We start from the raw sequence: 24,215 nt of genomic DNA on the forward strand, positions 1-24,215 counted from the left end.
TTCAGAGTTTCTAGTTAATGGCTTTGTTGAGCCACAGTCCCGTGAAATAATGAATAATGGCAACCAGAGACACCCCTGAGGGGTGACAAAGCCACAGGGGAGCCTAAGGGCAACAGAACCTCAGCTTCCTAAGAGCGTGCTGAGCTCTGAGCTTCCTGAGATCCAGGAGAGGGATGTGGAAACCCTCCTCGCGCCTTGCATATGCCCTCACTCCCCTGTCATCCGCTGATGATGCCTGCTCTGGGGACAGTGTGAGGCTCTCACCGCAGCCTGCTGCCCACTGCCCAGGTGGCCAAGGGTCCAGAGGGGCTGAGTTACCTCTTGGGGCTGGGATAGTCCTCTGGACACGGGGGTTCCGGGGATGTTTTCAGGATATCTGGGAAGAGCAGTGACTGCAGAGAAACACAATCCAGAGAGAATAAATGGCCACATTCAGGCTGCCGGGGCCTCAGCCCATGGTTGCTACATACAGCTGTGCATGTTGTACGGGGCACAACCTGGACAACAGTCAAGGCAGCCCTGCCTCAGCTCTAGGACTCTTTCTCCCATGGATTCCAAAGCTCTGACCTCCTCACTGTCTTTTCTCCTTCTGCACATGCGTGAAGGGTACAGGGGTGGACCCTCACCTCTTGCGGGTCATCTTTGAAGGTGCTGTCAGGCTGCCAGCGCTGTGTGGGTGGCACCCCATGAATGCTCTCAAACAAGGAGTTGAGGGAGCCGTTATCATACACATCACTGGTGGGCAGCAGGTAGCTGTCCACAGAGCCAGCTTCCAGCTTGCTGGGGCCTGGGGGGAGGAGGGCTGCCTTGCCCAGGGTGGGCACGGCTCCCTCCAAGCTCATCAGGTTATTCTTCTTGAGCACGTCTGGGTACTCGGGGATTCCGGACACGTTCTCTGTCAGGAATTTCACGAGATGCGTGGGGCTCTCAAGGGGGGCGAGGTCCATCTCACATTCCATGCCATGGTGGTACCTGGGGGGAGAGGAGGGTGAGTGAGTGCCCCTTGGCTTCGGAGGGGCGAGGGGTCCTTGGCTGGGCTGGAGGGTGACCGTCGTACTGACACACTGACCTTCTTTAATCCAATGTGACCTTAGGTCCTCCCAACATGCAGAAAGCGAGACACTGGAGGGGGCCACTTTGTCACAGGGAGGAGCAGGGAGGGGAGGGTCAACAGTGGAATCAAGTACAGGCTTAGGGTTGAGGGAAAAGAATGTCTGCTTCACCCTTTCTACTACTTAGTAACGTAAAAACCTGAAAGGTATGTATTTCTTACCCAGCCGCATGGAGTCATTCACGGGTGTGGGGGGTCGTGAGGATGTGTGAGTACAGTCAATACATGTTGAGAGAAAGGGCCGGAAGGATATACCCCAAACAGTTAAGGGGGGGCAGGGAAATAGGATTACAGGAAACTTTTACTTTTTACTTTATACCTTTCTATGGAATTTGAATATTTAATAACAAACAGGGATTACTTTTGTAATCAGAAAAGCAAACAACATTTTAAAAAATTAGTTTTGAGGGGCTGGCCCCGTGGCAGAGTGGTTAAGTTCGCGCACTCCGCTGCAGGCGGCCCAGTGTTTCATTGGTTCGAATCCTGGGCACAAACATGGCACTGCTCATCAGACCACGCTGAGGCAGCGTCCCACATGCCACAACTAGAAGGACCCACAACGAAGAATATACAACTATGTACTGGGGGGCTTTGGGGAGAAAAAGGAAAAAAATAAAATCTTTAAAAAAAAAAATTAGTTTTGAGGAAAGTCCCTTGCACCAAAACCCACTGTGCCCAGCAAGGCGGGGGGCCCTGAGCCAGCGGCCAGCCATAGTGCCTGCTGCAGCGGTTCGGATTTTTCCGGAAGGCAGAGAGGTGCACAGGAGGCTTCCCAGCACAGGCCCTACATGGGGGGAAGGAAAAAGCGGAGAAAGAGGCGCAGGGTCCTTCCACGCCCATCTGGCCATGAGCATGGCCTGGCTGCTTTCTACATGGAAGGAACATCAGTGCCCCAAGGCTCTAATGCCAGGCAGAGGCCCAGAGAGCCAGGGTTGGAAAGAAGTCCTGGAACCCAGGTGTCCTCTCCCTCAGCCCAGGGCTCCCTGCCCTGAGGCCGCAGGGAGGAGGGTTTTGGAGCTGGGACAGAAAAGCTGCCTTCAGGGCTTTTCTTCACTAGGGCTATGGCTTTGAAGTCTGTTTTCAGTAAACCCCAGCCCACAGGGCCTGCAGGCATGGGGGTGGGGGTGGGAGGTCTGCGTGTATGTCTGTGCATGTGTGTGCGCACGCATGCGTGCACGTGTGTTCAAGCAGGGTCTCGTTATGACTTTGTGGGCCTGGGCCTGAGGTCTCTTTTGCCATCACAGGCCCCTTCCTTCACAAAAAATATTTAAAAATACTTTTTATAATTACATTGGTATAAAGACAAATGTAATCCAGGTTGGATTATATTAATTGTTTTCTTCTGCTTTTAAAATAAATGAAAATACTTTTGTGGGCCCCTAAGAGTACTGTGGGCCGTAGGCCCCGTGCCTCCTGCGCCGCAGGTGGAGGGGGAGGGGCAGGTGGGGGAGGGGCAGGGGGGCAGGGATGGTGGCGTTGGCGAGCCTCACCTCTTTCCCTGGTCGTTCCGGCCCCCAGTGCTGGAGGACAGTATCCGCTTCTCCTTGGGGCCCTGAGAAGAGAGGAAGGAAGGATTTATGCATGGCTCTTGGGCAAAATCTGGCTGTTGGGAGCCTCAACCCCCTCCTGCAGACTTGGCCAGGTAGGGGAGCTATCTTGGTCACTGGGAAAAAATCTGCCAGTCCTTCCAGTTGGCAGGAGCTCTGGCCATCATTTACTCTGAGCCCCAGGTTAGAGAGTGGGAAGGGGTGACCCAGGATTAGCATTAGGAATCGTGGAATTTGGAGTCAGGCAGGACTGGCTTAAGACCTGGCTTTACCATTTAAAAGTGCTGTGTGACTCTGGATAAATGACTGCACCTTTCTGAGACTCAGGTTCTTCATATGTCGAGTGGAGAATTATAACACCTCCTTCAAGGGAATTATGGAGATTTACAAATAACAATAATGCTTGCTGGTTTTTAATAGAGTGCTTCCTATGCACTAGGCCCTACGCTAAGTGTCTTCTAGGTGTTCTCTCATTTAATCCCTACCACCACTGTGATAGCTACTAACACTATCCCCACTAAATGGATGAGGAACCTGAGGCCTGGAGAGGCACTGTTGTCTTAGTGGTTAGGAGCATGGACGCCAAATCCAGATTTCTTGGGTTCAGTTCCTAGATCTGCCACATACTAGCTGTGCAACCTTGGGCAAGTGCCTTAACCTCTCTGTACCTCATTGTCCCCCTCTGTATAACAGGGAAGATAATAGTAATACTAACCCCAGGGACTGTTGTGAGCACTCAGACCAGCACCCAGCACATGGAGAGCACTAGATGAGTGTTACTTTCATGATTATGATGATAATATTGTTGCATCTTGGAGCATCCAGGTCATTTCTCCCGAAGGCTAATAAAGCCAGGAGTAGGTCTCTGACCCAACCTTTTGACTCCACACCTGGGCTCTTAATCACACCCCACGGGAGAGCACAAGGGAAGGCACCTGGCACGGTGCTCGGCATTCAGTAAGGAACAGTAAGTGGTCACCTTTAGGACTATATTGCCCAAAGCCGGATTGCCAGTTTGTGGCAGGATAGGTCTCAAGCCCCCAGCTGGGTGCTCTTTCCCCACCAGGAGACATATCCTTACTCACGGGGCTGCTCTGAATCCAGAGTGTTCTGGGACGGGGAGGGGAGGCAGGTGTGTCTCATCAAGACACTGTATTTCACTAAAACCGCTACGGGTGTCATCTTCAGAGCCTGTCCCCACCATCCGGGCCCCGGGAATGGCCTCTTGCCCAGGGGAGATGGCGCTGGACTTTATTTTATGGCCCAACCTCAAGCTGTAAATTTGAGGCCGGAATTTAAACCCAGGCCCAGGATTCTGGCTCCCACCACGTCCCCAGACTGAGGCAGTCAATTCAAATTTCTTTTCCATTGGCGTGGGCCAAACGCTGTCAGGACAGACAGCTCTCAGTCTGCTGGGGGGCGGGATGGTAAGGTGACCACACCACTCCAGGAGAAGAACCAAAGCCCGAGAGAGTCTGGGCCCTTCTTGTGTCTGGGACCACTTCTCACCCTTCGCTTCTGAATTTACACAGACAGGCTGCCTTCCTCCTCGGGGTAAAGAAGACAAAATACTCCTTGGAGCAGTAATTTGAGGGCTTACTTAGAAGCTGGCTTTAAGGCTTCAAGTTCAGAGCCAGTTATTTCAGCCACTGGCTGTGTATGCCCCCCATTCTCAAATCTGGCACGGTCTCTTGGAGCAATCACCCAGGCTGGGAGAGCAGGAAAGTCTGCCGTCCGGAGACGGTTCCCACAGAGCAGTAGGGATACTGGAATACTGGGCTGAAAAGGAATCTGCGGCTCCAGCCCCTCAGCGAGAATGCAGGCGGGCATCACCGGCAATGTCTGGTGCAGGCACTGGAGGGTGTGGTGATGTCACCTGTGTCATGTATCGCTGAGTGCTGACTGGTTCAAGCCCACTTGTCAGTTAGGGGAGGGCCTAATTCCTGTTCTCAGGAACTGATGGTCTCCTAGAGTCAAGGCCAAGGCCCTGGAAACAATTGGACAATAGTAAAAGACTGTCAGGGGGTGTGACAATGCCTAGAAGGACAGCAAGGGTAGGAAGGACAGAAAGACACCTAGGAGAGGGAGAGGTGATGGCCTCCAGGAGAAGGCAGCCTTGGGAAGGGCCCTGAAGGAAGACAATGGGTTCAAGAGCAGAAGGCGTGTTTTGGGTGATGAGGTTGGGTTGGGCAAGTGGGGACGACAGGGCAACTAGGATGACATAAGGGGCAGGGGCAGAAAGAAGAGGCAGGTTGAGGGTGTTGCTGTGACGAGTGTGCGTGGCTGAGGCATCACTCTGTTTAATCAGCACGTACTGAGCACTGCGTGGCAGGCAGTATGGAGTGCTGCGGACTCCGTAATGATCATGACATGGTTCCTGCCCTCCAGGAGCTCGGTCTCATGGGGGAGATGGAGAAACAAATGCACAAATAGCAAGTTTCTAAAGACAGAGTCAAGAATAATGATGGTGGCCGTGGAGGGTGCCCAGACGAGGCACAGAATGGGAGACCCAAGAAAGCCTTCCCATCTCAATGAATGAATGAGGTGATATTGAAGCTGAGACTGCAAACTGAGAGTAGAGTTTAGCCAGGGGAAAGGGGAGGGTGTCAGGCAGAGGGAATAGCATGTGCAAAGGCCCGGAGGTGAGAAAGAACATTTGGAGGGGTTGCAGGTGGTCATGGTGGGCTGCTGAGCCATGAGGCCTGAAAGTGAAAACACACATTCAGCCAGAGGGGCCACACCAGAGGTGCGAACGTACCATGTAGTAATCATAGAGGAAGCTCAGGGCCGCCACGCTGTCATCGTCCCCATTGACTCTCATCATGGCCTTCGTGGCGGCCGTCAAGGGGTTTTCCAGGTAGGTCTTCCAGGCCTCATCCTCGCTAGTGTAGGGGAACTTCTGGAAGTTGACTGGGTCGTTCTTCAGCAGCCGCACAGTCCTGAAACTGAAAGGCAAATAAGGAAGGTCAGATTGAGGCTGTTCCAGAGGAAGGTCCATGACTGGTCAGCGTCAGGCCAATGCCCGGGAATTCAGAGGGTTACCAGCCTTGAAAACTTGAAACCGCTTCTTCTGCCACCATTTGGCAGCATGGCACAGTAGAATGTACCCAAACTCTGGAGCTAGAGGCTTTGGATCAATACCAAATGTTGCCATGTAGAAGCTGCAGACCTGGGCCTCAGTTCCCTCATCTACGACATCAGAACCATAACCCAACCTTGCAAGGCTTCAGAGAGGCTTCAGTACAACACTTCCATGGTAGATACTTATTTGAGGGGCACTAGTGTAACAAGGATGGGAAACAATGACGAGCTGCAAAGAATACAATTTCCAGACAAGCCAGAATGTGTTCTTCTGAAGAAGTTCGCCGCGAGACCATGAAAGACACAGAAAGCTGGAGATCATGTCAAGTTAGAGAGAGAGAGAGAGTGTGGCCAGGGACAGAGAGAACCCGGGCGAGGAAGCCCGTAGGCTAAACCCGGTCTTGGGAAACGGCATAAATAAATAATATTTATTGTGGAGTGCCCCAGCAGCTGCTCAGATGCCAGGAACTGGACTGGAATGCTGTAGGGCACATGGAAGCAGGCAGAACCTGGGCACTGAACTGAGAACTTGGACAAATACAAGGCATGCGGCCCAAGAGACAAGCCACACGGGCTCAAAGGAAAGAGATCAGGAAAGGCTCTTTGGAGCAGACAGATATTTTAGCTGGGGACATTCAGCACTAGGGGCTGGATCACTTAGAAATGTTGGGGGAGGGGCACATGGATGGGAGCATAATACAGAGCAATGATGATGATCAAATAATCTCTAATCTTTACTGAGCGGTGACCATGTTCTAGGCTCTGAGCTAAGCATTTTTCATGGATTATCTCATTTAATTCTCACAACAACCCTGTAAGGCAGGTACTGTTACTTTTCCTATTTTACAAATGAGGAAACTGAAGCTCAGAGGAGTTCAGGGAGTTGCCCAGAGGGGATTCAAGCTGGAGCAGGATGATGCTGTAATACAGAATAATGTTCTCAAACTTTAGCTGCATCAGGATGACTTGGAAGGCTTGTGAAAACACAGATTTCTGGACCCCACCCCTAGACTTTCTGATTCAGTAGGTCTGGGGTGGCTGAGAATTTGCATTTCTAACAGGTTCCCTGGTAATGCTGATGCTGGTCATCTGGGGACCACACTTGGAGAATCACTGGTGTAGAACACGCTCTTAATCGTGAGCAAAGCATAGAGGTAGGAAAGTTCTGGTTGTGTTCATTTTAGAGCAAAGAGTGTGAGAGGAACAGCAGGAGGTGAGAAGATGGGGATGGCCAGGCTGGAAGAGAGAGCCCCAGAGATGAAGTGGGCACTGATTGCTCTCCTGGTGCCCTGATGGCCCCCTTTCTAGGTGAGCCTCACAGACTCTCTTATGTTAGGGGCACAGGAACGCCAGCTGCCATTTACCATCATATATATGAATGCTTTCCATGCATGAGCTCTGCTCCCTACAAGACACTACAAGGCAAGGATCATTTGGTTCATTTTACAAAAAGAAACCTGAGACTTGGGGAGGATAAGAAAATGCCCGAGATCACCCAGCAAGTCCACAACACGACCAGGATTTAAACCCAGGCTTGTCTAGTACCAAAGCCCCACACTTTCCACTAAGCCACACTGCTTTCCCACAATGCAAGAGGGCAATCCTTACCATAACAGAACACTAGTGGCGGAGTTGCAGGCGCTGCGGCAGACGGGTGGGCGGGCGAGGACCTTCACAAATCATGCCGCAGGAACTGCCCTCCTGCTGCCCCGCAGCTCAGGCCTATTTTCTCAGACACAGAGTGGGAATGGCAGCCAGGCCGCACCCAGGCAGGCCATGGGCAGCAGCTCTCCCAGGGGCTTTATCCAGAGTGCAGGGTCTCCCATCCCACGGGGCCCCAGGGTATGGGGGGTTGGGCTCTAAGAGGGAGGGAGTGGGAGCTGTCACACAGGAAAGAGAAATGACAGAAACCTTCCTGCTCCAGGGGCGCAGAGAGGGAGGCACACCCGAGTTTTTCTGCTGCTATAAATCAAGCGTCTCAAGATGGAGAGTTGAGAAGAGGCCCCTCCTGAGCGCCTCCTGGGCCCGGAGTTAGAGGCATTTACAGAGCTAGCCCAGGGTGGCTGCCCCACCCACTCCCAGCCCCGGGCTAAAGGGAACTCCCAAACCAAGGGAGCTTGGGGGAAACAGAAAGACCTGGCTCAGGTCGGTTGGGACCCCCAGTGCTTAGCACTGTTTCTTACTTGTAAAATGAGTCTAATAAAAGCACCCACCACATAGGGTTATGAAGATTGAGTGCATGGCCACATGAAAAATGCTTCAAACTGTTCCTGGCACTTAATATGTGCTTAATACACACGAGCCATTATTGTGCTCAGCTTGGAGCTAGACATCCAGGGGTTGCCAAGTGGTACAAGACACGATCACCCTGCAAGTCAGTGGCACATCTGGGCCTAGAGCCCCAATTTGCTGACTCGGATAAAATGACCACGATCAGCATTGATGAGCTATTGGTTCTCTTACCCTATTTACAAATGAAACTTTAGAAGAAAACGATAAAGTCTCATCAGACACAAAGGAGCAGACAGTGCTTGCTGTTCATCTAGGAGGCTTTTCTGGCCTGCCAGGGTCTCTAGTCCATGCTGTTGGGAATCCCCAAATCCAATTCCTTGATACACAGGAGCTACCGTACCTGAAGCATTTACCACAGGCAGACACTGTGCCAGGTGTTTTTCTGCGTCATCTTGTCTATTCCATACAATAGCCCTGAGAGGTAGGTATTGGGGAAACTGAGACTCAAACACATGATATTACCTGCTCAAGGTCAGTCAGCTAGTAAGTGGCGGATGCTCAACTTGAACCTGGACCTGTTAGACTCCAAGATGCAGCTCTTAATCCCATATAGTTTCCTTTCTAGATGGCTTTCCTATTCTAGAAATTCCCCTCCTCTGAAACATATGGAACCATTCCTTCACTGCAAGACAGAAAGGGATTTCCTACCCACACAAGGCAGGAGGGACTGAGCTGGCAAGCGAGATGACTGGAAGAGTTTCTGGCTGAGAGTGGGAGCCCTCATGTCCCGGTCCCCCCTGCCTGCTCATGCTACCAATCAACTTTGTGTTCCAAGACTAAGCATTTGGCTTCTAGGAAGTCTCGACTATGGATAACGTCAGCATTGACATATGTGCCAAATCCTGAAATGGCAGAACTTTTGGCTCCCTGTTCTCTTAAAGACTGGAATGGAAGGTTGAGGGCCCAGTAGGTGAGAGACATGAAAAGCGTTGCAAGGAGGAACGAGCCCTACTCATGGAGGACAGAGCAGGGACAAGGAGGGGAGACCGGGCGACTCCATCCTCTGTAGTCACCTTCCCCAGGGCCTCCACATACTCTCTGTTGATGTCGGGTCCCAGGCAGAGCTCTTCAGCTCTCAGAAGGTGAAAGGGGAATACGGGAGGAGGGGACAGGGACGGGTCCAGGGACAGGACGTGGCCCTAGGCAGACTTCTTCCAGCCTTCTTACAGATCTCCATTTGGTGTAAGAACACAGTGCAGAACCGGAGCACCATGGGAGGAAGCAGCACCAGGGGCACAGCCTGACAGACCCAACAACTGTGTGGCATTGGGTAAGGTGTTTAGCCCCTCTGAGCCTGTTTCCTCATCTGTTAAATGGGTCTATTGAGTGTCTTCTGTGTGCCAGTCAGGGACTCTTCTAGGCACTGGGGAATCAGCCAAAAAAAGACAGATAAGGCTCTGCTCCCATGGAACTTACAGTCTAATTGGGGAAGACAGACCATAAACAAGTAGGTAAATGAGTTAATTTTAGTTAGCGATAAGTGCTGTGAAGACAATTAGAGCTCAGGCATGTGATGGAGTCACCAGGGCTGGCTACTTTAGAGTGGGGCGAATCTCATGGGTTGTTAGAATTAAGTGTATTAACCTAAGAAATGTGCTTAGCCTAGAGCCTGCCAGAGAATAATGGCTCAGTAAATAATAGCCATCATCGCCACCATCGCCATCATCACCATCATCAGCATCTCAGAACTTTCAAATGAGAGTAAAGGGGAGACTCTGCCTGAGGTTCTTAAATTAATACTCTCCCCAAGCCTCCTGTCTGTGAACCAGGTTCTATGTCAAAAACAAGTGAGACAGTGTAATAACCTCTTGCCTTGACTTTCACATTTATTATCTTGTGGAGCCTCCCAAGATACGTGAGGTGTTATTATCTCTATTTTATAGACCAGGAAATAGACAACAGAGACATTAGGTGACCCGTTCCAGGGGACTGGCCCAGAGAGCGACAAAGCCGGGCCTCCTGGGATCTAACTTCATGAGTAGTCACTTTTCCACCAACCACTAGTTTCCAAGAAGGCATGTAGAAGAGAGAAAAAAATAATCCAATAAATCTTAGTGGCATCCATTCATCTAACCATTCATCTCTCATTTTAACAAGTTTTTATCAAGTAACTACTATGTGCCAGGCCTTGTCCTAGGTGAATAGGACAAGGTCATCCCTGCTGTCACGGAGGTTGCATTTTAGTGACAGCAAGAGAAACGTGACCACAAAAAACAAACAGCTAATATCAGATAGGTAAGGAATGGGGAGGGACTGGATGCGGGTTGAGAAGAGGGGTGGAGGGGAAGAGGGAAATGGGTGGGGAGGACCATGGACCTTCCAGATGAGAGGAGAGGCAAGATCAAAGGCAGAAGCCTGGGACAGCTCCCAGAGCTTGGCCACCTACTGTGTGCCAGGTGTGAACCAGATGCTTTGCATAAGCTGCCTTGTTTCCAGGAAGCCAGCCCCCTAAGGAGGAAACCTGAGTCTGAGATTTGATAATCCCTCCTATTTGCATAGCGTGTTATATTTTTCAACATGCTTCCCATACATTCGTCATCACCTCTGATCCTGCAATGCCTCTGTGAGGTAGGGAGGGAAGGTATGACTATCCCCATTTGATAGAAGGAAAAATCGAGCCACAGAGAGGGCCACTGGCTCACCTAAGGCCACCAGCTGGTATCTCACGGCATCAAGCCTAGACCAGAGGTCTCTGGCTTCCAGCTTGGAGACCCTTCACAAGGCTGCCTCCTCAGAGGCTGCCTGGTCTGGCTTCTCCTCCATTTGGGAGAGAGTTGGATACAAGACCAAGAGAAAGGGGCCTAAGTCTCTACCTGACAGGCCTCACTTCCAGAGGCCCCCTGTCCCTTGCCTGTGGGGATGTGCAAACTGCCCAGGCAGGGTGGCTCTGGTGTGGGTGGGGCCTTTCCCCAGCAGTTCACCCCAGGCCCACTGCATAGGAGGGGTATGGTACCAGCTGCTACAGGCCCTGTCAGACTCAGCCTCCTGACTCCAGCATGCATCATTCTGGCACCAGGATGGAGGAAGCCTGGAGTGGTGAAGCGGGGTTTCATCCCAAGTCCTTTCGGACTCTAAATGCCCACTGCTTTCTGGCTGAGCCTCTTAAAACTCCCAGTGAGATGAAGTCAATGTGTCTCAGGCATTGGCTGAGCCCTTTTGGGTTCAATTTAGAGTCCAGAGAGACTTTAGAAATCTGAGAGAAGGTGTGACTTGCCTAAGGACATGTGGCATAGAGCAGGATTGGGATTCAAGTCTCCTAGTTTCCTCTCCAGGACTTAGTTCAATCGCTGCTCCATCTCAAAGGCATTTCAATAATTCCGAGATGGAAAAGGACTCTTACTCAACTTCACAGAAGGGGGAAGAAAACTCACCACCAAGTGGGTAGCCTCGAACCCCAGCAAAGGAGATGCCTGGCTGAGGGCATATCCAGGGAGCTGTGCCTCACCTCCCTCCAGCCTGAGGAGGAAGAGTCCCAGGGGCCCCCTGAGCTGGGTGTTGACACCCAGATACACCCAAGGACTTGCCAAACCCTGTTGTGAGCCACCCAGCTTCATGAGCAGTGATCAATCACACTCACTAATTATCCAGGGAGGCCCTGCCACAGCTGCTCAGGGAGGAATAATTTTTCAGTCAGCCCCATGCAAGGTGTTCCCTGGGCATGACAGGAGCACTCCAGGGTTCTTGTGCTTTCCAGTGGCCCATCTGGTTTCTGGATGCATGGGTTGTGAAATGTGCCTTGTCACATGCTGGGGGCTCATTTGGGGGCCTCAGTGGGAAAAGGGTAGAGCCTACGGCATGGTTCTACAGAGACTCCAGTTTGAACAGAGTAGTGTGAACTCACGGTTATGGTGTGGGCCCCAGAGGGACACAGACCTGGGTTCGTTTCAGCTCTGCTAGTTACCAGCTGTGTAACTTTATGCAACTTGACCTCTCTGTGCCTCAATTTTCTTACCCGTAAAATGGGAGAAGGTGAGAGTACTACCCTCACAGAATTATTATGACAGCTACTGTTCATTACAGGCTTACCAAGTGCCAGGTGCTGGCCCAACAATTTCTAGTCATTGTTTTATTTAATCATTACATCAACTTTGTGAGGTATTACTGTTGGAAAATGCAATGAGATAATGCAGGTAAAGTGATCTGCACGCTGCCTGCACATAATAACAGGAACTATTATTATTATTACTAATACTTATTATTTTTACTAATACTTGCTGGTAGCCCTCAGCAAACTGCATGACAACTCACAGCCTCACTTTCTCCCACCTGTAACAGGGGACATCTCTTCCTAGCAGCAGCAGGAGACCTGATGTTGGAGATTTCCAGATAAGAGGGGCAAGCAGTGCAGCTTCATCATCTGGATCCAGGTGGGCAAGCTGAGGGCAGTCAGGCTCCAGCCAACACTTCTAGTTGCACGTAACTTAATCATGTGCCATTTTCTAATTATACCAGAAACTCACTTTCTCCCCTTTGAAAAATTCTTCCTTCTATGGGAATTTTTCTTTTATGCTCTATTCTTCTCTTGTTTTCCTGTCCAATTCTATTTTTTACTCTATGATTCATGTGAAAGAAGCTGAAATCCACCTCTAAACCCAGGGTGCCACATCCTTTCATTCATTCACTCGCTGATTCATTCAACAAACACTCACTGAGGGTTGCTCTGTAATAGGCCCTGTGCTGGGTACTGGGACACAAAGGTAAACAGCACACTGTCCCTGCCCTCAAAAGTCGAAATTCTTGCTGACCTCCTATGAAGGCCCAGTGAAATAACACCGAATATTGGTAAGATAATCTCCCTTCAGAACCTTCACTAGATCAGTTGCTCTAACCCTTTCAGGAGGCCAAAGGAAAAGAGGGAGGGAGGCAGCCAGAATTATTTGCTCCCTTTTATAAATGGGAAAGCTGAGTTCCAGAGAGGGGAGGGAAGGGAAAGGAACCAAGTTATTTAATAGTGTCAGGCCCTGTGCCTTTTCTCATACATGCCCTGTGAGGTGGGTGTCATCATGGCCATTTTACACATGCAGAAACTGACACTTAGAGAAAGGAGCTCATCCAAAAGGAACCAAGTCCATATGTGGCAGAGCTGAGCTCAAACACACGTGTGACCCCAGAGGAACGCTCTCAGCTGCTGACTCAGCACCTACACTGCAGGTCAGCGGTGGATCTGGGAACCTCTGCCTCCCAAGCCTCTGCTGGTCTTCAAGGCCCATGGTTCTCAAACTTGAACACGCCTCAGAATCACCTGGAGGGCCTGTTAAAACACATATTGCTGGGCCCCACCCCCACAGTTTCTGATTCAGTAGGTCTAGGGTGGGGCTGAGAATTTGCATTTCTAACAAGTTTCCAGGTGGTGATGGTGGTGATGATGATGATGATGATGATGATGATGGTCCAGGGACCACACTTTGAGAACACTGTTTTTGGGGAACCAATAATTCTCTCTTTTGAAAATAATGACTCCCTTTCCCACCCCCGCCCTTTTAAAAGTAACATAGGTTTGTAAAACACAATATATAAAATGTGGAACATATAGAAAAATTGGAAGCAGAGACTAGAATTCACCAGAGATAACCACTGGTAACAGTTTGGCAGATCTCCTCGTCTTTTTTCAATATCTGTGCAGAGAAGAAGCAGGGTGGCATATTGGTGTGAAGCATCCTTTTGGCGCTTCTATGAGGACCCGCTTAAGATCCCATTAAGATCCCAGCTCTTCCGTGAGATCTTGGGCAAGCTTCAGTCCCCTCCTCTACAAAATCGCATTTATACTCCCATCCCTTATTGGATTCTTGGGAAGGGTAAAGGAGATAACGTATTTATCAAGCACCGCACGCTGTCTGCTATGGAGTGAGCGCTCAATAAATGCTTGGCTGTTATTTTTGTTTTAACCAAAGGGAGAGCTTCCAGTATGCTACATCTCTGTTTCAGCCCTGCGGCCAGTCCTCCCCCTCCTCTTCCTCTGGGTGGACCCCTGAAGACCCCCTTGGCTCCAGGCACCCATCAGCCCCCACGCGAGCGGCCGGAACCTCGGAGCGTCCCGCCCCGGGCCGCCGTTAGGGTGTCTCAGCCTCTCGGCTGGTCTGCCTGTTTTACAGCGCGGGCTTAATGAGGGCTTTTAACTTTTCATTCACCAGCAGCGTACCTCCGACTTTTAATAACACACCTTGTGCACGACAAAAATTTGCTCCTGGCAATCATGGTTTCGACCACAAAACCACAGCGGGGAGGCGTTCCTGGTTAACTCTTGCAACACCTCGGCCGGCTGGAGCCCAGCGCTCCGGGATCGCAGGGCCTGGGCGTCCCCGGTCTCCCGCAGCCTCGGCCGCGGGCCTCCATGGCTTCGGGAGGGAGCCGAGCCAGACGGCGCGGTGGGGGGGTCCGGCCTGCGCGCCTCGCGCTCTCCCCTCCGAAGCCCCTTCCAGACACCCACTAGGTGCGGGTAACCCCTCCTTCCCTCGAGGGGCGGGAGGAGGAGGCCCTCGGGCACCGCCACGCTGGAACCCCGAAGGGGCCATCCGGGCGCCCCAACACCCCGGCCGACCGACAGCCAACCACCCCTCTGGTTGCCCCGACGGCGGGCAGTGCGCAGGCGCCGGCTGTGACCCCGCGACGGGAGGGCGTCGGCCGCGACTTCCGGCGTCCCCCGCCGCCCCAGGCTGCCTTGCGGCGGCTCTAGCCCCAGGCCCCAAGGCTGCTGGGCGGGAGGCACCGGGCGGCTGACGGAGGTCCAGAGGCCGGCGGGCCCGGCCCGACCACATGAAAGGCCCGCGCTCCACCCTCCAGCCGCCTCGAGCCGGCTTCTAACAACAGCGCCTTGGCCTCCGGGCTCTTCCAAACCGGGCCTTCCTCCGCAGGCCCGTCCTCCAGCCCAGGGAGGCCTCCTAGCCGGGCTCGCGGGTATGGGGCTCCTACTCCGGGCCCGTGGCCCACGTCCGGGAGCTCACTGTTTCCCCTGCCAGGGAGGTGCTTGTAGCCCTCACTGGACAGAGGAGGAAACGGAGGGTCAGGGAGGAGCAACCAATTCAGCGGGAGCCTGCAGTTGGTAAGTGGCAGAATTCAGAGTCCTGCGCAAGTCCGGCTTTTCCCACCGCACCAAGGCCTAGCAAGAGTGGGTCATTCTATCGGGGCTCGAGATGGACGCTGGAACCACTCCTCGTAACTTGGCACTTTTCAGGAGAATGCGGCAGCAAGACTGGCTGAGGCAGCGCCAACAGCAGCAGCTCAAAATTTGCAAGCCAAGCGCCTGATGGCCCCCCCCAACCCCCCACTTACCAGGAAGGGCAGCTGAGCCCCCAGGCACTGAGGCTCTGTCATTGTAATCTCAAATGGTGGCTTCAGAGTGGCCTGCAATTACTCTGCAGGCACGGGTTCCCCCCACCCCGCCCCAAACGAAGAAGCCTCAACTGTCAGCAGATCTGACTTCAAACCCAAATTATTAAGGAGGAGAAAAGCGAGAAACTTTCCTGTTAAACTAACCCAGCTTCAGGACACTTACCCCCTAAGGGGCACCAATGAATAGATTCTCTCTGCAGTTTTAACCAGCGGATCTAAGTGGGATGGAGACACATCACCAGATTTTGTTTGTTTTCAAAGTGTGGAAAAATAGAAAGCAAGAGCTTCAGAACTGCTCAGTGATTGGTTATTTCTATATGAAGTAACCAAAAGTATTATTAGCTTGCTCCGTATCAGGTTTTAAACCAATCATTTTTCTAAAGTTGTTGGGTCCCCCAACAACTCCGTGAGGTGGGTACCACAATTTGCATCTGAGGAAAGTGAGACTCGGGCAGGTGAAGTGACATGCCCAGGGTCACACAGCTCTAATTAGTGGCAGAATTGGGACCTGAACCCAGGTGTTGGCTCCAGTGCCCCTGCTCTTATTTCAGCTGTCAACACATTGTCAACCCCAGGGAATTCATTCAAGAGGAAACTGATGCCCAGTGATTGTACTTTGAACATAGTTGGCTAACCCGGGAGAAGCTGAGAGCTAGCTGGTATGGAACCCTGTCTGCAATCAGGACCCACCAACTGCTCTGCCCCCAGGTCTTCAAGTTCTTAAAACCATCTAGTAGGGCCAGCCCCGTAACCGAGTGGTTAAATTCATCTGCTCCACTTCGGCGGCCTGGGGTTTCGCTGGTTCGGATCCTGGCCGCGGACATGGCACTGCTCATTAGGCCATGCGGAGGCAGTGTCCCACATGCCACAACTAGAAGGACCCACAACTGAAATATACAACTATGTACCGGGGGGCTTTGGGGAGAAGGAAAAAAAAAGATTGGCAATAGTTGTTAGCTCAGGTGCCAATCTTTAAAAAAAAAAACTATCTATTGAGGAGTAGCTAGAAAAAAAGATGGTTCAACCCTTTTCTCTGCCCACTCACCTCCAAGGGTGGCAGGAAGAGGAGAGTCTGTGCCAGCTCCTTGAACCCAGGCTAAAGCAGCCCAGAATCTCAGCCTCATCCCACCTTTTCTAAGGTCTGGACCCAAAGCAGGGGGTCCATGCTGAAGGCCAGCATCAGCCTGTGGGGATTCTCAATCCCTGATGTGGGCAAGAAGGGACCTGCATCCTGCCGGGCAATGGAGATGACCTCACTGAAACCCACATCGCAGCTTCCTCAGCTTTAGATCTGCCTCTGAATAAAGTTACCGCAGTGTATTGAATGCATCTTCAGACCTTGACTCTGGGCTAAGCATTTTACAGCCTTTGTCACACTTAACTCTCTCAAGAATCCTACCAAGCATTCTTGCACCCATTTTCCAGATGAGGAAAGTGAAGCACAGATAAATTAAATGAGTTGTCCAAGATCATACAGCCCATGAGGAGCAGAGTGGATTTGAACCTAAGTCAAGCGGACTACAGAGTGCATGGGTTTAACCACCACACTGTAACCTTCCCACTTGAGACTGTTCCAATCCAACAAACAAGTCCCTTTAAAGAAACCTAACTCTTGCCTAAGACAGCTTTTAGAACCACCTCAAAGAAGTTCCTTTTGGCAAGAAGATAGAAAGCCTCGATGGGGTTGGAGCTGTCTCTGATTTCCAAGCTCCCTTCAGAGTATCAGAAAGTGGTGCCGAAAGCCTTTACAGGTTCCATCCTGTGTTTCCGTACCTGGCTCGAAACTGCTCAGCAGAGAGAGAAGGGAAAAAAGCACAATTTTCCCAGGGAAACACTCAGCTCTAGCTTGAGACGGGGCTTGCCTCGACACGCCGAAGTGAGACCGGCAGCCCATTCATTTACCCTTACAAATTGCTCTGTGAATACTGGCGCCGGCCTCCCTGCTCTTCCCCCTGCTGGAAACCCCATCCAGCCTCCACACTCAGAGAGCGCCAGGCATCCGCCGATGTTTACTCACTCAAGTTCATTCGACATCTTCCTGCTCCCAGGCTCCCAGGCTCGAGTGATCAGCACGGAGGCCCTGCTGACCGCTCGTCTCTAATTCTTGCCTGACACAGACATTCCCTGCCCAGGGAAGTGTTTGATTTATGTTGAGGTTTGAGTGTCGGGATTTTGCTGACAGGTAGGTTCCCGGCAGCGCTGGCGCTGATTGGCTGCGGGTACAGGTGCCGCGGACAGCAGGTATACCTCAACAGGTGCAGCTGTTAACTCTTGGCCTGCCAAGTTGGGGGCGGAGCTGTGGGGGGGCTGGGTGGAGCTGGCCAATTCCTTCCTTGGTGAGTGGGTGGGGGGTGGAGATGAGGGAGGGAGAAAAAAATGTTGGAAAAAAGAGAGCTAGAGGAAAAGTACAGGCACAAACAGATACTTGGCTAAAGGAAATCTCGATTCTGTTTCTAGTTAGTGTGTTGGATACCCAGGAATATCCCTCCCAAATTCCTTTGCCCCCTCCTCTGCTGAGCATCAGATACTCACAGCCACTGAGGACTTCTCAAAGGACAGAGCAGATCTTCTCCCAGTGGGTCTTTGTATAAGTTCCCCTTCTTTTTTTCCAGGACTTTCCACTTAAGACAGTAATATCTTCTTTCTGAATAATCTTTTACGGTTATTCCAGTGATTTCTTTTGATTCTCACAGTAACTCACTGTGGTAGATGTTATCACGCCCTCTTCCCTCCCCGACACACACGTTACAGGTCAGGAAATGGAGGCCAGGGAGGTAAGGCGACTCGCCAAAGGGCACAAGCTAGTGAGTGTCGGAGTCCACATCTGAATCTTCAGTCATCTCACTCTGGGTCTGGCTGTCCCTTTGAGCTGAAGTCAGTGGCCTCCATTCAGCAGGCATTCATTGAGCACCTGTTGTGTGTCAGACCCTACTCTGGTTTCTGGGGAGACAGAGGCCAAAAAGACAGGGTCACTGCTCTGGGGGAACCTTCTCTGTGTGTGTGTGGGGCGGGGGGTGTTGGTGGCAGGGGGTAGGAGGATAGGGTGAGAGGCAGCCTTTTATTTGGTGTGATGTGATCTGAATGAGATGTGAGCAGACCACATACCTCTGGCCAGCACAGAAGGGATGGAAAAGTTGAAGTCGGCCACCTCCAAAGCCTTAGGTAGCTGGTCACTTGACAAACTCTAGTAAGTGCTTCCTTCCGCCTTGGAAACACAGGAGAAATGGGACGCCTGTTAGACTAAGTCGTTGTGGGATGACTGCCCTGAGCTGTCCTCTGTAAAGAGAGAGGTGGATAAACCCAGAAGATCCACAAACACAAACAGAAGAATGCTAGAGATTTCTTTAGCGCTTCCATCAGGATTAATTTGAAATTAAATATAAGCCAAAGATCTTGGTATCTTTTTTTTTTCATTCTCTCTCTCCCACTTCCCTTTTGGCAAATTATCTCTTTGCTCTGTCTTCTTGGGAGCCTCCCCTTGGCCCACTCCTCTCTCTCAGGGAAAGGCAGGGTTTCAGCTGTTCCTGCCAATTTGATGGAGGTTTTCAGGGTAAAGTCAGAATCCAAAGGAGTCCTCTAAGGGTGGGGTCAGGCCTCTGGAGAGTGGGTACTGGGTTTGAGAACTGTCAGAAGTGGTTTTCTTACTGGAGGCTGTATTAGGGGCAGCTGTGAGGCCCCTGACAAATAATAGTAAATAGTAATCATAACTGTAAATAGCCACCTCCTCTGAGCAGCCGCCCTTGTTACAGCAGACATTCACTCACTGTATATCACCACTTTCTCTTGGTTCCCTGCAAAGCCCTTGGGACTTTTTGATATTTTCTAATTGTTTGTTGTCTGTCTCTCCTGGAATGTGAACTCCATAAGAGCAAAGACCTTGTCTGCCTTCCTCCCTCTTGACTCTCCAGTGCCTGCTCCAGTGTCTGGCACACAGTAGGTGCTCAGTATGCTGAACACATCAGGCATGGTGCTGAGCCTTTACGTGCAGTGTCTCATCTCCTCCTTACAACAACCCTATGAGATCGGCACTTGTGTTCTTGTTTTAGAGATGAAGAAACTAAAGTTCAAAGTGATTTAATAAGTTTCTCAAGCTGCAAGTGGAAGAGTCAACTGGGATTTGATCCGAGAGCAGAGCCTGGGTGCCCAACCACTTTACAGAGGTCTTGGTGACAGGAGGGCCATTTGGTGTCGGCTGTAATTGCAAAGCTTACTGCAGCCCAAAGGATGGCACACTTGTCTGTGTACCTGTCTACCTGCCTCCTAGGAGGCTGTGGAGTTTCTGTCAGCCTTGTTGCAACTCACAGGTAAAGGGCTGTGGGGGTGACTCATGCTGGCTGGGCTCCGATGGAGGCTGTGATGCCAGGTGGCGTGTCTGTGCTCGCTGGGCTTTTTTAAATAGGTCCTCTCCCTCTGCCTCTGGATCTTACCTTTTTAATCGCCCACGCTCATCTGCAGAGATCAGCAGAAGCCTAAATCATGGGGCAGAGGATTTCTATAGAAGGCTCCAGAAGGCACCCTGGATGGGGTGGAGGGACTAGTGGTCTAGGATAGGTAGGCAGGGACACCATGAGCCAGTTTGCAAGGTCACCAGACCCCTCCAGCAGGAGCTGTGCCTCCCAGTGAGGAGGCACAAGCTGTTAGGCGTTTGTTGAACAACTCAGAGATGCCAGGTTTTAGAGAGACGCTACCCCAGCTCTGCTCCCTGCTCCCACCCCTTTCCTATCCTGTGTGGCATGAGTGTGGCCCAGGGCTAGGCAGGGCTGGCATCGCTTCCCCTTCTTGGATCGGCCCAGTTCTTGGTTTCTTGGCTGAGGAGATTGAAAACAGAGACCAGCCAATCACCTGTGACATAATAATTGTATTCACAATAATAACAGTAAATAATGAGGGCTGCTGCTATTTATTTCGTGTTTGTATGTTGCAAGCACTGTGCTAAAAGGTACCTGTGTTATCTGATAGTGTTGGTCTGAGGCTGACAGACCTGGCTTCAAACCCCAGCTCAACCACTTACTCGCTATGTGATGCTGGCCAGTGACTTAAGCTCTTTGAGCCTCAGTTTCCTCACTTGTAAAATGGATAAAAACCAGTATCTCCCTCATAGGATTACTGTGAGGATTAAATGACATAATGGACATGAAGTGTGTTGTGCAGTGCCTGACAAATAACACTCAAGAATTGTTAGGAAACTTTTTTTTCTCATTTTAATTGTCATTTAAACCTAATGAGGAAGCTGTTAGCTAATTTTACAGGTGAAGAAACTGAGACTCAGAGGGGTTGTGATTTGTCATAAGTGAAAGAGTTGAAATTTGAACTCAGATCTCTCTGCCTCCGTTCTTATAGAACTCGACTAAGTCAGGGATTGTCCTAGGTTCAATTTCTGTCTGACCACTGGCCACTTACTAGCTGAGAAAGGTAAATCTCTTGTCTCAGAACCTCAGTTTCCCTCTCTGTAAGTCAAGGTTAGTGAATCACTGTAAGGTTGGAGTTCGGTATTAAGTCACCTGGGATTCCCTCTAGATTACTTCTGGAAAAGAAGTGTTCCTTCTCTAGACACTAGGAGATGCCCCCAGAGGATGGCACCGTCCTTCACCCCTCCCTCTCTTTTCTAGGATTATGACTGCCCATGAGCCACTGTTCCAAGAGAGTGTGACATTCTTGGCATGTTGGGGAGGAGTAAAGGTTAGAACTACTGAGTTAAATAAGTGCTGAGAGCTAGGGCCACTTCGTCTGTCTGTGAAAGTTGTGCACCGCACAGTCATAGTGCCATTTACAGTACGAGACTTGCACTATTGGACAAAATGGCCTTGCTAACACGACTACTTCATGGTTATTCAAAACTTCATGAAAATCCGCTGACCTATATAAAAATACTGAGAGGACAGATCTGCAGATGCCAGCAGTGCTTCTCTATGGGTGCTGAAATGACAGCATTTTAGTTGTTTCCCTGTCCTCTCTCCCCTACCAAGTTTTCTGCATTGATCTTGCGTCGTTGTTTTTGTATTTAGAAACTCTATACAAAACCTCATTTTAAATGTCATTAAACCAAAATAATCGCCCATGGACTAAATGGGCATCACCTCCCTCTTCTTCCTGGAGCAAAGGTAGAGATGAGAGTAGGAAGGACTGAGGGTCCTTGCTCAGCGCTTCCCTGTGCAGTGCGTCGGAGGAGGATGGGCGCTGCCCACTGTGGGCTCTAAGCAGTGAGCTCAGGATCAGATCCGATCTTGACTTAATTAAAATTATTGCTTATTGAGCTCTTATTCTGTTATGTTTGCTTTAGATGCTTTATCTCATTCCTCCCTGTAAAATGGGGTCGCAAAATCCACCCCAGCTAAACTTGACTCCTGGGGCACTGGCTGCATTACTAAAGGATGTAAGCTCTGGAGTTGACTGCCTAAGACCTTGGCCGAGCAACTTTATTTCCTCGTTACCTAAGTTTTCTTCTCGGTGATATGATTGCTGTGAGGATTAAAGGAGGTAACACAGTGTCCTTAGTATGTGCCAGGCACAGTTCTAGGTGCTTTATGTGCATAGCATGTAATTCCTTTGAATCCTGTGAAGTAGTTTTCGTAATTATCCCCAGGTTACGGGAGAGGAACAGGCTCAGAGAGGTGAGATAATGCATCTAAGGTCACCTGGCTGTCTGCTTAGTGACAGAGATAGAATCAAACCAAGGTCTGCCTGACCCCAAAGCCATGGAAACGGTCCTTTCAGCCTCATGAGTTCCTCTTTGGAACAAAGCCTGGGATGGATGAATGGGCGGAGGGAAAGAAGGACGGAGGGAAGAAAAGTAGATAGGCTGGTTGATAGAATTTGTAAGGTAGATAGTAAGTGTTTAATAAATATTTGTTGAATAAATGAAAAATGGATGAATGCATGTACTTTACACAAGATAATTGACATTCTAGGCAAATCAACTATTGCCTTCTACTCCCACACCCCAGGGAAGACCTCCCAAGTTTGAATTTCTAACTCCTTCTTATTAGCATTTACCTTTGGACCAGTTACTCAGTTCTGTAAGTTTCAGTTTCCCCATCATTCCTCAGTGGGGTAGACCTGAGAATTAAATTAAAGAAGATCTCAATGTGAAGCCAGTGGCAAGTAGTAGGTACCCAGTAAAAGATAGCTGGTGTTATAGGTGAGCACCCCGCTTAGAAAGGGGTCCTCGGCCACCAGCCATTTCCAGCCTCATTATACAGCTTAGTTCACAGCACTCAGCACTCAACCTCCATAAAAAAACAGCCCCTTCTATGTGTAAAGCTCTGTTTCGTTTACAAAGTGTTTTCCTATGCTTTATCTCCTCTGATAAAGCCACAGGGGCAGGGGAAAGAATGTATTATTGGCCCCCTTTGATAGATAAACTGAGGTTCAGAGAAAGTACCCTTACTTAAGCAAAGGAGTTTGGATTGGAACGTCAGATTTTGGATGAAGCCATGGCCCTAGATGCCATTATGAATCCTAATGGGTCCCAGAAGTACTATCCTAAAGCTCTGTAAATGTTCCATCATAGTATTCTTCTCTACCCCATCACTTGACTGAAGTGGAGAGAGTATGGCCCTAATTTGAAGGCATGGAAGGACCTGGAAGTTGTGCTTGTGGAGGGTCAGGACAAGGAGTAGGCAGCCTCCAGGCCCCTTTACACTCTGTACTTTAGATTTTTATCATAGTTCTGCCAATAACACCACCTACATTCCTTCCTGGAAGTTCCTTGAACGTGAAGAATCATTATGGGGTCTAAAGTCATCCTGAAAGCTCCCCTTAAAAAAAACAAGAGAACGTCAATGAATACCCTGGAAACAAGCAGTTATTTATTTATTTTTTTTCACTTATCAAGTTGATAAAGATGAAAGAAATCCTAAACTCCAGTCTTGGCAAGGATGAGGAACACAGGCTGTCTCCTTGCTGGAGGGGGAGTGAATCAGTCCAAACTTTGGCTTAAGATTCTAGCTCATCCTTAGATCTAGCAATTCTACTCATAGGAGTTTAGTCTAAGCAAATAATCTGTGTGCAAGGACTTATCTGCTAGGATATGCATCAGAGCACTGTTCATAATCCTGAAAAATTAGAGTTAATATAAATACCTTCAGCAGAGGCTCAGTAAGATAAAGTCAGACCCCTGAATGTAGTTGCGTACCAAGCCACAGCTTAAAAGGACGCTGCAGAAGGCCCTTAGTACCTGGAAGTTGTGTTTCCAGGACAATTCTTCACATTTATGAGTCCTTACTACATGCGAGGCACTGGGCTCAGTGTTTAATCTCGTTTAATCCACACAACAGCCCTGTGAGATAAGTACCATTACCCTTATTTTACAGATGGGAAGAGTGAGACCCACAGGTGCGACAACTCACCAGGGCTCTTTCCGGGGTCTCTGAGCTGGGTCTGCGGCCCGAGTCTCATGCCCTACCTTTAAGTCTTTCACTTACTCTAGTAAGTTAGTCCACTCCTGTTTCTAAAACCCGTTTATGTGAATAGAGACAGAACAGGAAAGATAGACACCAGCGAGTATCATGGATAATGGGATCAGGGTGATTTCTATTTGATTCTTTTTGCTTATCTCTTGACATTATTTCCTGTTAATAGAAAAAATGAAACTGTTTGCAGTTATTAAAAAGTAACAAATCAGAGAAGGCTTATCCCTGAGCTGGGAAGGAAGACGCAGCCAGAGTGCTGCCTGGAGATTCTTTCTCTGTTGCCAAGAACCAGCCAAAACAGGAGGCAGCCAGAGAGAGGAGTGCCAGGAAGAATGCAGTCTCCATCCTGGAAGGAGAGGGCCCACTGGAAAGAACAGAACCCAGCTGGCTCAGCCCGGGCGGACCACTCTTTCCAGGGACCTGGCCTTGGGCCCTAGCCCCCGC

The 24,215-nt window shown here is 50.2% G+C and overlaps 1 protein-coding gene and 1 long non-coding RNA gene across 3 annotated transcripts in view; one reads left to right on the forward strand and one right to left on the reverse strand.

Annotated features, from left to right (window-relative positions):
- Positions 1-17,516, reverse strand: part of GRHL3 (grainyhead like transcription factor 3) — a 34,295-nt gene extending 16,779 nt beyond the window's left edge. Inside the window, exons 1-5 of one of the 2 annotated variants that reach the window (XM_014855060.3) lie at positions 17,378-17,516; positions 5,417-5,603; positions 2,602-2,663; positions 627-972; positions 319-392 (exon numbers count right to left, since the gene is read on the reverse strand). In XM_014855060.3, the coding sequence (XP_014710546.1) occupies positions 319-392; positions 627-972; positions 2,602-2,663; positions 5,417-5,603; positions 17,378-17,394 (686 nt within the window). In that variant the 5' untranslated portion in view covers positions 17,395-17,516. Of the gene's footprint in view, positions 1-318; positions 393-626; positions 973-2,601; positions 2,664-5,416; positions 5,604-14,191; positions 14,590-17,377 lie in introns of those variants that run through there. The other variant, XM_044769998.2, reaches the window with a different exon arrangement.
- LOC106839965 (uncharacterized) overlaps positions 17,402-24,215 on the forward strand; it is a 28,019-nt gene continuing 21,205 nt past the window's right edge. Inside the window, exon 1 of the long non-coding RNA XR_011503558.1 lies at positions 17,402-17,542. This is a non-coding gene — a long non-coding RNA (uncharacterized lncRNA). The remainder of the gene's footprint in view (positions 17,543-24,215) is intronic.

Source organism: Equus asinus, chromosome 5 (genome assembly GCF_041296235.1).
Source record: "Equus asinus isolate D_3611 breed Donkey chromosome 5, EquAss-T2T_v2, whole genome shotgun sequence".
Taxonomy (NCBI): domain Eukaryota; kingdom Metazoa; phylum Chordata; class Mammalia; order Perissodactyla; family Equidae; genus Equus; species Equus asinus.